Genomic DNA, 13,743 nt, shown 5'->3' on the forward strand with positions numbered 1-13,743 from the left:
CATTGATGTGAATTCTTGGCTTCATTCACTTCACTGTTGATTCCCTGTAAATTGTTCTTTATTTCAACTAGTGTATCCTTCGTTTCTGACTGGATCTTTTTTATGCCGTTGAGGTCCGAAATAAGATCTTTGAGCATCCTTATAACCACTGTTTTGAACTCTGCCTCTGATAGATTGCTTATCTCCATTTCATTTAGCTCTTTTTCTGGAGTTTTGATCTGTTCTTTCATTTGGGCCATATTTCTTTGTCCCCTCATTTTGGCAGCCTCCCTGTGTTCGTTTCTGTGGATTAGGTAGAGCTGCTTTGACTCCATGTCCTGGTAGCATGTAGTAGTTGTCTTGTAGGGTCCAATGGCACAGCCTCCCCTATCCCCCAAGCGGGGTACTTGAGGTGTGCCCTCTGTGAGGGCTGAACACTCCCTTCTCTTGTAGATGAGTGTTTAGTGCTGTCAGCCAGTCAATGGGAGGGATTTACCCAGTCCAGACAACTGGTAGGACTGGCTGTGCCCCTGGCTAGCATCCACCTCCCTATGTGCCTTGTGGAGGCGGTTGAGTAGTGCTCCGTTGTGCTCTGTAACTGTCTGCTGGGTGAGCAGGCCCTCAGATTCCCTCAGTGGTGCAGGCCAAGGTCAGCCTCTACCTGTGTTCTGTCTGGGGCCCCTTGGCTGAAGCTCTAAAGCAGTCTGCAGATGGCCGCTGCTAGTGCTGGGCCTGGGGCCACTCAGTGAGAGGTACAGGGCCTGGGCTCAGCTATTGCGTGTTTGAGCACATTTAGAAAGGTCTAGGTCTGAACCCTGGCCTAGCCCAGTCCTTCACAAGGAAAACCACTGCTGCCAGCTTAGGTGGGCCTGTAAGTTGGATGGGGCAGACCTTAGGTAATTGTCAGGGAGGGGCTTATCACTGTGTGAGCCAGGCTGATGGAGACTCAGATGTGGTACCCCTCACTCTGGCTCTATGTTGAGGTGGGCTCGGAAAAAGAACAATGGCCACTCTCTGCAGTTCTGTCTGGGAGGAAACTATTCCCCAGCTCTCATCCTCATGCCAGGGGCTCGCACCCCAGTTCTTCTCTATATGCCACTGGTGCCCTTCAAGGTATTGGCCCTGGTGCTGGAGCTCAGAGGGAGTGAGTCTAAGTAAGTCCTTGTGCACAGGTCTCCCAAGAGGAGATGCCTAAGAATCCTGCAGTTTCTTCCATTGACCCACCCACCACTGGTTTTTACAACCCGCTGTTGTGGAGACTTATCTTCCTGGCACTGGAATCCTGAACTGGGTGGTCTGGTGTGGGGCTGGGACCCCTCACTCCTATGATACCCCTCCATTTTATACCCACCACACATGGATTTGGGACCAGACTATTCCGTGTCTCTGCGTCTCCACCCCTCTGTCCCTCCTACCCACCTGGATGAACGTGGTTTCTTTAATTCCTTAGTTTTCCATACAGCTCGGTTTCCTGACAGTTCTGAGTGATATTTGCTCTGTAGTTTAGCTGTAGTTTTCCCGTGGTTGTGCGAGGAGGTGAGCCATGTTTGCCTTTGCCTCCATCTTGTCTGGAAGTCTCCTATGTTCTGATTCTTGAAACATCAATGTAGATCTGGAGTGAAGTACATTAAAGTATTTATTTTGAGTGTTACACTCTCTGGACTTACAGAGACACATGGGTAGTATCTGTCCTTATAGAGACATTTGGGTATTTATTGTAAGTTCAGCGAAGCCAGTGTCTGTGTGGGTTGTTGATGCAATCTATCATTTTATTTTTCAGCATCTAACATTCACTAGAGAATTTGATTCAGATTCTCTTAGACACTATAGCTGGGCTGCAGACACCTTGGACAATGTCAATCTTGTCTCAAGTCCTGTTCATTCTGGGTAAGTGACCTAAAAGTCATTTTTCTTTATCTTACTAAATTTACATGGCATTTAACGTTTGCAGTTATAAACTCATATTGACAAGCTTTGTATGTATGGAATATTGACCTTCTATGGGACTTTGCTAGTGAGTGTATGTGGCATATTTGTAACTCATTAGTAAATATTTTTCTAAGCAAATTTGTGTATCTATTTTTAGTAATGGAAGCACAGTATGAGAGAGGAAATTCATGAAAGTTTGGGTGCCTAAAATTTTCCTGGCTGTGATGGTATTTCTAGGTCTTTGATTAAGTATCCGATTTTCCTTTCTAATAAAAAGTACGTATATAGGTATTTAGATTAATTTGCCTCACCATATTGTTACTGGTGTTGGGGTTCCTAGATTCCCCAAGATAGAAATTGAGAGGAAACCCCAGAGAAATTTCCAGACAGATTTTATTAAACTGACACTCAAGCACAAGGGAGGGAACCCAGAGGAAAGGAAGGTCCCCCGAACTGGCTCAGGGGCTGGCCCTGTGTGGCTGTTTTTATAGGTTGGGGACAAAGTGGGCAGGCTTTTTTGGGGGAAGGGGGCTCGCAGAATTTTCCATTTCGGGGTTGGATGACTTCCTGTTCCAGCTGCCTGGCCTGATGCTGTGGGCAGTGAGGCAGACTGCTCCTTACCGCCTCCGTAGGAAGGTTACGTAGCAGACGAACATTGATCAACTAGGTATGTAGTTTAAGCAGGCAGTTAGAAGGGAGATAAAATCAGCGACCTCTGCATTTTCCGAGAACAGAGTGGAGGGGTGGTGACATATTTGTGGCCAGCTTATCCCAAATTCCTTCTGACCATGAAGTCCAGTGATTTTCAACCTTTTTCACCTAGTGGCACCCAAAAAGTAATTACTAAAAATCTGCGGCACACCGAAAAGTATATTTTTGCCCATCTGACAAAAAATAGATAAAATTTTTTAAAATATTTTATTTAGTTATCTTTAGAGGGGAAGGGAAGGAGAGAAATATCAATGTATGGTTGCCTCCCGTGAGTCCCCCGCTGGGGACTGGCCTGCAACCCAAGCATGTGCCCTGACTGGGAATCGAACCACGATCGTGTGGTTCGCAGGCCCGTGCTCAATCCACTGAGCTACACCAGCCAGGGCAAAAAAAAAAAAAAAGATAAAATTTTGATTCATTCACACCATTGGATTGGTTGTATTGGCTATTACCATTTTTTTTATTTGCCAGTGTAAGGGGAAAGAGGTCAGTGCCCTTGACTACCTTGAGTCAGGTATTGCTTGTTTAAAAATTGTTGGGACACAGAAGCGCGCCACAGAGGCACACTGAGTAAACCGCTCACCTAGTGTTAACTTGGCTTCATGTCCCGCCCTGGTGTGTTTTCTGTTCCTGGGCTCAAATCCCAGTGCTGTCTTGGTTTTAGTGCTTTGGTGCTTTGCCCTCAAATGACAGAAGAATTTCACTCAAAAATTCAGTTTTTAAATAAGCAGTAAACTCTGATGTTCCTATATATTTTCTCTTGATACAGGCCTTTGATTTGACAAATGGTCGGTTTTGTGTGATTTTCCTTCAAAAAGGAAATATAATTTAAAATCTCTAGATCAAGTTTGGTACCTTCTGCATCCCTGAAATTAAATTATAATTAAATTATAATTGCAATTATAAAAGTTACAATAAGAAAAAAAGAATATAGAGAAATCCACTTGAAGAAAAATAACTACCAACATATGTCCACAAGAAGAATTGTGGTAAGAGCCACATCAGACAGGCCTCCTTGCTGTCTCGCTGTCAGCAAAACCCAAGGCTGCTGGCTGAAAGCTGTCCTGCTTCGACTGCTGAATTGATCATCAATGTATCATTAAATAATGGGATTCCTTACCTATAGGTTATTCAAACTTGGGATAGATGTTACTCATAAGATCCCATCTATCCCATAGATGTTACACATGGAATAGCAATAATTACATTCAGATGGTGAAATTTCAAGGTATTTTCACCTCTGACATTGGCATTTAGACCACAGATTAGTTGTGACCCAGGACAAGGGCTGATTCATTTGGAATCAAATAAATTAACAATAATTAACATTTATTAAGTTCCATATGTATTATATGAAGTGTTTTTTTGCTGCTTTTAATTAAAATAAATTGTAAAGCTAACATTTACCGTGTGCTTTTTCATGTACCTGACATTGTGCTAAATGTTTTACATGTATTATTTAATGTATTTTGAACCTAAAATGATACCATGAGAATAGTTTTACACGTTATCTCAGTTTACAGATGAAAAGTCTGAGATTCCGAGTAGTGTGCTGGTTAGTTAAAGTATTCTTAAAGACTTGTAGCTTGGAACTTCACAGTTTTGAAAAACGAATCACTGCAGTATCACTCAATTGGCAGGAATTTACACAAAAGTGCTTTGTAAACTATGAACTACGTGGTGGTCTTTGAGTCATTAACGTTGTATTTCTTTAAATTAGAAAAACCTTTAATTATAGTAATGACAATTATTAAACTGCTAAAACTAGCTACGCAGTTTATATTATATATGAGTTTGAAATTGCAAAAGCAAAAACACCCAGAGTGTAGAAGGAAAGTATAAAATACCTGGAATACATTTGGTAGGCAGATGAATTGGAGGGTTCTTCGAGTCAGGCCTGGTGAATTGCCACCACGTTTCAGAAAGATCTAGAACCAGCATTTTGTGCCTTCCCTGTGGGAAAGGAGAGTGCTACCATTAGTTTAGTTAACTGAGGAGTTGAGGGAGCATAGGGTAACACAATCGGAAATGAACTTTCCCATATATTGGAAACAATGAAGTATTTGAATATGTAAATCATCTCTCCTTGAATTTTTGAAAGACAATAGACATATATGCAGGAGAGCAAAAGTAATGGTTGCTAATATGGGCTTATTTGAAAAGAGCATAGACTTGGTATATACTTAGAAATAGTTCACTTGTGCCAGGTCTGTGGACTAGCTTATTTATGGCAAATATTTTTTCCAAGTCTCCCCACAAATGCCAGATGCCTTGGTTTCGTGTTCTGATGGTTTTTATTTTTCTTTTGCTTATCATTGACATTTTCTGTTGCTTGCTTGTAATTATCTTACATTAATTTTTCCCATTTGCTTTCTAAATTATTTTGCAGCTATTCTTCTCCACTTCCTCAGTATGATTCAAGGTGATAACTGTGTCCTTTATGTGACCCATCCTTTTTTGTATTTTTAATTTATGTGGATTTCTCCCCACAGTTAGATTGTGTCGATGTCTGTAGTGTATCAGCATTTGTCATCTTGCTGTTCCTAAAACTAGAAATATTCATGTGTTAATTTGAGGACCATTTGTAGAATTCCTGCTTTTGTTTAAATATTAGTAAGATATGATACATATAATTAAATATCACCTTTTAATTTGTTTCTGTAAGTTATACCACATGGAATTTTATTTTGTACAGAATATGTAAAGAATGAGTTTGAAAGCAAATCATTATATTTCATAATGAAATTGAATAGCAGGGCCCCTACCCTGTTTACTCTGTACTCCCCCCTTTCCCCAGTCTGTTGGCTCTATAGCATGATGGCCTTAGAAAAGCAGTAATTGGTCCCGAGCTCCAGCTCTACTCTGTGTGCTACCAGAACACAGACATTATTCCAGTTTGTCATTAAAATTTTCTAAGCCATATTTTTTTCCATTTGGTTCTGAAAGTCTTTGCAGTTGGGATATTTTCATATTGACACTGATTACCTTCTATTTCAAATTTTTATTTGTTTATTTATTTTTAGAGGGAGGGCAGAAGAGAGGGAGAGAAACATCAATGTGTGGTTGCTTCTCATGGGCCCCCTACTGGAGACCTAGTCCACAACCCAGGCATGTGCCCTGACTGGAAATTGAACCAGCAACTGTTTGGTTCATAGCCTGGGCTCAATCCACTAAGCTATACCAGCCAGGGCTGATTACTTTCTTACACTACCTTAAGACTGCTGAGCTACAAATGTTTATATATATATAAGTATATAAACATATTTATATATACACTTATGTATATAAATATGAGAAATATATATAAACACATAAACATATATATATGTATAAACATTTACACACACATATATACATATACATACACATATTATTATTTGTTGTTATTATTATTAACCAAGTCTGCCCTAGGCAGTTTCTAAGCACAGTCAACAAATAGTTTTGTTCATTAGTTCATTCAGTGCACGTTCGTTGTGTGTAGGGACTGTGCTCGGCTCTGCAGATGAAGCAGTGAGCAGAACAGACCTGCTCTGAAAGACGATCTGCATTATTGAGGCTCAGCGGCTTGCTGCCAGGGCAGACGCTGCCCATTCACTGTAAACATCCCAGTGTTTATTTTTACTAAAGCAACTGCATTTTCAAACCCACAGTTTGTCTTGAATCATTTTTTAATCCATTCTCTTACTGTTCTTCTCAATCACAAGTTGGTTTTAACTACTAAATGCTGGGAAAGATCAGTTTTGTCTTAGACTTCATAGCCACATTGTCTTTGTTACTGACTAAAAGTAGTTGTTAAACATTTATATGTCTGAGAAAATGTAGGCTCCCCAGAGTAGGTTCAGGTGAACCTTGTAATATCCAGCACTGGAGACGGTTCATGTGGACACGTCTGTAAGTGAACATGCATCTTTGTCTTTGACCAGGAAGAAGTGGGGTTTTGGGGTTTTTTTGCTGTTGTTGTTTTGTTTTTTGAGGGGGTTCGTCTCCTCCCCTCATACTTAGTGGCCCCAGGCCCTCATGTAGGGTATAATGTTATTAAAAAAACATAAATTAATACAAAGGAAAATGGCCAGATCCAAAATGAGCAAGAGGGTGTAAAGTTGATTCCACCTCTGATGACTAAGAGTAGGTTCTGAAAATTGGATTGGCTAAAATTTTAACAGGTCCCCGTGCTATGTCTCTCCCCAGGGGCCTAGTGAGTCCATTTGCTTTATCGAAGACGTTACTCTTCCCAGGTTAAGAGGCACTTGGAAGGGATTCTTTAGGAAAGGGTCCCCAGCTAGGACCTCTGTGCAGGGTCCTGAAAAATCTATTCGCAGGGTGTTAGAACTCTTTTTAGAATAGAATAAATAATAGAGGATTTTGATGGATGGGATTATTTTTTTTCTTAAAACACTGTAGATATTCAAACAATTTTCTGATCATCCACATTTGGTGCTGTCCCAGTAATCAACACATCTGTGCATGTGAAAATGAGTACACGCAGATCCATGTTTCTGTTCGCCTGCCTGGCTTGCCCTCCCCCACGTGCTGGGCTCATTGGTTTGTGTTCACGGGAGTGGTTTTACAGCATCATCGCAAAGGTGGGAGAACTGATCAGGAGACTTCTTTGCACAAGCACATAGCAGAAATCACAATTGCAATGTGCTCTCACCTTGATATGACACGATTCATTTCTTTACGTGATCATATCTATGTTTTCATGTATTTCCCATTAGCTTTAATGTCAAGGCCAATGGCAGAATTATACGGTTTGGAGATATTTTCTAAAAAGTTCAAGTTATAATACTTTGTATTGCCATAGAAATATTTATATGTAGGTTATTTTAAACCATTTTAAAGACATTTATAATGAAAAGGTTAAATCCCTTTCCATCAAAATTGTCTTAGAAAACTAGTCATCTGCTTTTATTACCTTCTGCTTTGTGATAGTAAAAATTAGAGTGTTGGTATGATTAAATATGCACTCATTTTACAAGCTGTACATGTCAGGACATACTGTGGAGTTTCATCTTACTTGTCAGGGAGAGATTCCATAGTCAGCAAATGACTAAAACCATTTGCAGTTAAAACAAACCTTGAGTATAGCTTAAACCACCCACAGGAGACCACATGCAGTGGTTTTGTTTTCGGTTTTAAATTCGTGATGGTCCTTTAATAGCCAGTTTTTGTTCCAACTTGGAAACAGTCACTCTTCCTGCCCTTTGGGTGATTGACAGGCGATTGGCTTCTCTCAGGGGGTGCATTCTACTGCAACTACGTTGTCATGTTTCACTCTTCACCCACTTCACAAGTTAAATGCATGTTTGATGTGACTCCACCGTATTTACTTCCAATTTATTTTTAAAGAGAGGCAGTGATAGTTACATTGTCTGTCGCTTTAAACTTCAACAGTTAATTTCAAAACCTACTCTGAAGATGGTTTATTTCTACCCTTGATTTGGTCTCTGATCTTCTCCCTGCAGGTTTCTGGTGAGCTTCATGGTGGATGCAAGAGGTGGGTCCATGAGAGGAAGCCGTCACCACGGGATGAGAATCATCATTCCTCCACGCAAGTGTACGGCCCCCACCCGCATCACCTGCCGTTTGGTAAAGAGACATAAACTGGCCAACCCACCCCCCATGGTGGAAGGAGAGGGATTAGCCAGTAGGCTGGTAGAAATGGGTCCTGCAGGGGCACAATTTTTAGGGTAAGTTATTTTGTCGATTTTAATCTTGGCCCTACATAACCGCATCTTTGATTTTCTTTACCTTTACCTCAAGAAGTTAACCATTAAAACTACTCAGCTGGACGATTTTGATTGAGTGCACCTTTTGGGTAGTGCCAGAGGTCACAAAGCTGTGTAATTCTGTGAGAAGCTAATAGGCTGATACTCCCTTAACTCAGTTGGCTGGTCAAAAGCTTTTACTAACCAAGAAGCATGTTTCTCTGCTCAGTGAGTGCACGGAACCCCGACAGCCCCCTAGCAGTCAAGGCGCCATTCTTAGGGGAAAAAATATAGGTCCTGGAATTATATCACCACGTTGAACAAATGGCTACTTTGGGTACACGTCCTTTTACAAGGATCACCATTGTGGAAAACAATCCATTGTGATATGGTGTTACAAAAAAAATGAATGAATGAATTGCATTCATTTTCTGAGGTGGCACTTGGGTGCAAATCAGGCAGGCTCTGTCGTGACGGACAGTTTGTTCACGATTTCCCCTTCTCGTTTCTCTTCCTGCTGCATGGATGTTATTCAGTAAACTGCATCTTCCTACCAATCCTCCCCCTGTAAATGAGGGTGAGAGCTTGGTTAGCCGAATCCTGCAGCTTGGGCCTCAAGGAACAAAATTTATTGGGTAGGCTCTTCATAGACAAGATACAGAATGTCTACAATTCTTTTCATCTTTCAGTTTTTTTCTGTCATTCTCATGGTCTTATCCTTGTCTTAAGTTTATTTTTGTGTCTTCAATGGTTGATGCTTTCAGCTGATGTGTGTCACTGAAAGAAAACAAAACCATAGTGGCTTGACTTGACCTAGCGCCGCTGCCTCTCTTGTGCTTTTTGAGTGTGTGGGACTCATCGCCAGCATTCCGCTTCCATTACTCTGTGCTTTTGCAAGCTGTTCTTTAATTTGAAAAGCTTCAACTGAACATGATAGCCTGTAAGACAGACTGGCAGTGTACTTTGAATCAGGTATAGGAGACGGTATTTACGAGCTTTGAATCAATACTTACTATAAGTAAGATATGTGTGTGTATGTATGTGTGTGGAGTTACCTTTAAAAATAAAGTTTATGTGCTAATTTCCGTGGGCTCTGAGAAGGCAAAGTGATCAAGAAGTAAACTGATTTTGAAAAATGTTGGGCATACAAGATATAGAAAGAAAACCAAATAGTCAGCATATAGGATATTCTACTGAAGGTATTAAATTGTTTTGTTTTATTTTGTTTAAGCCGAAATGTGTTGGTGTTTGTTGTTTGTTTGCTTGTCCGTTTGGTGTATGTGCCTTGGCAGTCTGCATGAAGAGACCTGTTATGAAAAGTTACGCTTGGCTTTCACCCCGGTCGGAGATCCTTGTCATACCTTCTCTCCAGTGACATTGAGTGTCATATGCAAAGTCACACTCCTTAAATATTTACAGAGACAGTATCTGATACATTAACCTGCAAAGATTGTATATAGTTCTCAAAAATATTTAATATCTAATTATCAGCTGGCACTTAAAAACCGTGGGGAATAACCTTTGAAATTATTAACACTACCAGGAATAGTTGATTTTGCCTTGACCTGTGAAAAAATAAAGGCATAAGGATTTTTTAATCCTTAATTTGAATTAATCATAATTATTTTGCCAAAAGTAAAGTGATTGCATTTGTCACACCATTTTCAGCGAGTGCATTTGTAATACATCAGCTATCCATGTTTTTTCATGGTATTTGATCATTACCAGCACTGTACCTTTTATCTACATAAGTACATAGGTGGAGAGCTGAGGTTACATACAAGCTCTGTAGGAGAATAATGATACTGTCTACTTAAATGTCATGAAAGAAAGCTGCACAATCCAGCTACGTAACTCGTATGTGATTGTGGTCTGCTTACTTCCATTCGTTTCTTTTTTTAGCATTTATCCTATTTTAAAGTCTAATAAAAACTATTCCTATGGTGGATTGGCTGTCTTCAATTTGCAGCTATTATTTTTCAAAAGGACACTGTCAAAAATTAGTAGATCATTATATAATTTCAAACCAACAAGTGCTTTTTCAGAAAATTTAAATATTCCTCTGCAGGTTATACTAGAGCTAGGAAACGAAGCTGCCTTCCACAAATTGGAAATCAGAGAAGCTGTCTTCACTACCCAGGCCATGAAAGCCGTGGAGACTGACTGTGGGAGGAATGGATTGTTATACTGATGTTTTCTTGCTAAGGGGAAAAGAATCAGTGATCTTTGAAGTAGGAAATTTACAAAATAAATAATGACTGTGTCCTTTTAAATCATTAGCATTTTGCATAACAATATACCTAGAGTACTTTTTTTAATGGACCAAGTTGCTTTCTTACGGTCTATTTTTTATAATGATCAATTCTGTGAATCAGAATTTCTTCTCATATGTGCTAAATATTCCACCACCACCACCACCCCCCAATTAAATCAAAAGCCTAACCTGCAGTCGGCCCTCAAGAATTGATTGTGAATGAGTGAATGATGGCATGTTTTCCAGCTTCTAATATATTATTTAATTAGCAAATGATTCTGCAGCTTTGAAGTCATCCCCAACCTTAGTGGCACCTCTGATTTTCAAATGAATACTGTTAATGAAACATTTCTTTAAAGCATGATGTTACAAATATATTTAACATGACACCAAAATAATGTGGATTTTTTTCCAGCCCTGTCATAGTGGAAATACCTCACTTTGGGTCTATGAGAGGAAAAGAGAGAGAACTCATTGTTCTTCGAAGTGAAAATGGAGAAACGTGGAAGGAGCATCAGTTTGACAGTAAAAGTGAAGATTTAACAGAATTACTAAACGGCATGGATGAAGGTAATCCTGGTGACGCATTGTTTCTGTGACTCTCTGCAGGAATGAAAACCAAAGGAGTGACTAGACTAAAAGAAACAGTCCTTGAATTTCACACATTTGTGTGTCAAGCTGAGAGCCAGGTTCCTCAACTTTTATTGTTGTTTTCTGTATCTAAGGCCTGAAATCCCATTTAATCTAACCAGCATTTTCCCCCATGATACTCATGTACAGCTGCTGTTGTGATTGTTTCAGTCCTTAATCAAATACATCAATCTTTCCAAAATCCAAGAAAGTTTTCTAAGTCAAAAATATATAAGGAGGGGATGAAATAATAATGGAAGGTATGCAAAGTATGCAGAACATTTTAAGAAAATATGTTCATATTTTATTTTTGGAATTATTTCTGGACTGTGTTTTAATCTCAGTTTTTCCCCAGATTCTTTCAATATTCTTCATGAATTTTTATTGGCCTGTATTCCACTTAAAAAATAGGTGTCAGGCTAATAGAATCTTTGGTGCTTCGGTGTCTTATTCTTTGACCAGCTAGACTGACCTAGAACCAAACTTGTCATTTCTTCACACACACACACCTGCAGGCTGTCTGATCCTTGGAATCATAGCACCTTTTCTTAGTGGACATTGGGAATGGACTTTCATTGAGAGTAGATATTTGATGCAGAGTTTTCCTTAAAACATGTAAAATGTAATTACAGACCAAGCTCGGCATAAAATAAAGCTAATCTTTATACTGACTTCCTAATCACTGCAAATTCAGCAGTTGTTTTAAATCATAGCTTTATTGGAGATTTAATTCACATACCCTAAAATTCACACTCTGACTGTTTAATCCATTTGTGTCTGGAATGCTTCCCGGAAGGTCTCCTGGTTTCCCAGGGTGGAGCGAGGAGCGGCAGACCCAGGGTGTCGTAGGGATGACCCCGGGCAAGCTCCAGGATCCCTCTGAAAACGCCGATTACCCTCCTTCCTTTGTAGGGCTGTTAAGAAAAAATAATTGTGTGAAGACTAATGAAGTAAAGCCCCTGTCATCTAGTAAGCCCTTGATAAATATCAGCTATCAACTCTATTATATTCATTCTATAGACACACAAAAAAAATTGTCACACCAAAAGTTTTGCATAAGACACAGTTAATTGTAGCCAACCAGGAATTTCAGGGTGTCCCTACTGCACGTTAGGAGGAAACTGGTAATTGTTGAGTATCTAGCATTCATGAGATGCTGATAAATGCCTTCTTTAATGAAAACTTTAAATGACAGCATAGTACTGCAAAGTGGGCAATTTTCATGGAGGAACTGAAGTTCAAACAAGTCAAGTAACATAGCAGATTCCTCCACTAAATAGCCCCACCAGGGCTAGAATCTAGTCCTACCTGTTTTCAAAGATGTTTAACTAGGTCTCCCTTATCTTAGGAATGTGTGTGTCTTGTAGAGAGGAAAATAAACCTAAAGAGGAAAATTCCTACAAACCTCCAGATTTAAAGGTCCAGAAGGATAGCCACTTTAAGTGTTCTGTATTTAATGAACAAACATTAAATGTCTCTGCATAATACTGGTAAGTATATCATATAAATCTACAACTTTGAGTGATTTCTGATAGATAGGAACATGCAATGGTAATTAGAATTTCTCATTTTTGTTACCTTCTTTTCAGGCATGAAATATAGTCATTCTCTTAGAAGGAGATTTATAAGAATATACAACCAAAAGTTTTAAAAAATAAACCCTAAGAGAATGAATTAAATTAGCATTTTGAAATAATGAAAGAATATAGATAATTGAGAATCAAAGTTGGAGAGAATAAGAAAATGGGCTTTCCATAGAGGATAGTTTTTTTGTTTTCTTTTAAGGAAAATAAAACATAAACATATTTTAATATACCCAGGGTTCATTAAATGCAAATGTAGCTTACTGATTTTAAAATGTAGCATCTACTACACAGAATTTTCTCCTTTTTCATGGATAGCTGCCCTGATTCTGTAAGCCCCTGAGGGCAGGGTACGAGTCCTGATTACCAATGAGTCACCAGAATCAGGCACAGTGATTCAGACACTCACCCAATCCCGGTGAGTGGGCAGAAAGAGGAACCACTTTCCAATGTGTAGCTTATGGAGGAAAGGTCTGGTTAGTGTATTTCTGCTACTCCAAAATTCATTAGTGTCGATCTCCAGGAGAAAAAAAAAATTAAAGAGGAGCATGTACTTTGAGGAAAGGACTGAGAAAGTAACAATATTCTAGCAAGAACACTGAATATTCTAAGGCAGTGCTGTCCAATGGAACTTTCCACGACGATGGAATTACGTGCACTGCGCTTCCCAAGAGCAATCGCTAGTCACACGCAACTGACTCCCGAGTACTCAGGATGTGACCGTGCGACAGGGGAAGGTGATTTTTAATTTTATTTAAGTTTAGTTAATTTCACATAGCCCCATGTGGCTTGTGGCCACCTCATTGGACACTGCAGTTCTAGCAAAAACACGATATTCTATGTTCTCCTTCATTTTTTAGTATAAAGGATATGTCCTATCAAGCAGAAGTAGAATTTAAAAAAAATTTAAATGGAATGGACTCCCATGATTTCATGCTGACATGTTTTT

The 13,743-nt window shown here is 39.4% G+C and overlaps 1 protein-coding gene across 24 annotated transcripts in view; it reads left to right on the top strand.

The window, feature by feature from the left end:
• The window catches only part of ANK3 (ankyrin 3), a 328,888-nt gene that overhangs the window by 248,930 nt on the left and 66,215 nt on the right, over positions 1–13,743 (top strand). For all 24 annotated transcript variants that reach the window (XM_037062711.1, XM_037062709.1, XM_037062715.1 and 21 more), the window contains 3 exons: positions 1,760–1,866; positions 8,085–8,309; positions 10,997–11,151. In XM_037062711.1, the coding sequence (XP_036918606.1) occupies positions 1,760–1,866; positions 8,085–8,309; positions 10,997–11,151 (487 nt within the window). The remainder of the gene's footprint in view (positions 1–1,759; positions 1,867–8,084; positions 8,310–10,996; positions 11,152–13,743) is intronic.

Source organism: Sturnira hondurensis, unplaced genomic scaffold, assembly GCF_014824575.4.
Source record: "Sturnira hondurensis isolate 20B ecotype Veracruz unplaced genomic scaffold, ASM1482457v3 Scaffold0014302, whole genome shotgun sequence".
In the NCBI taxonomy this organism is placed as follows: Eukaryota; Metazoa; Chordata; class Mammalia; order Chiroptera; family Phyllostomidae; genus Sturnira; species Sturnira hondurensis.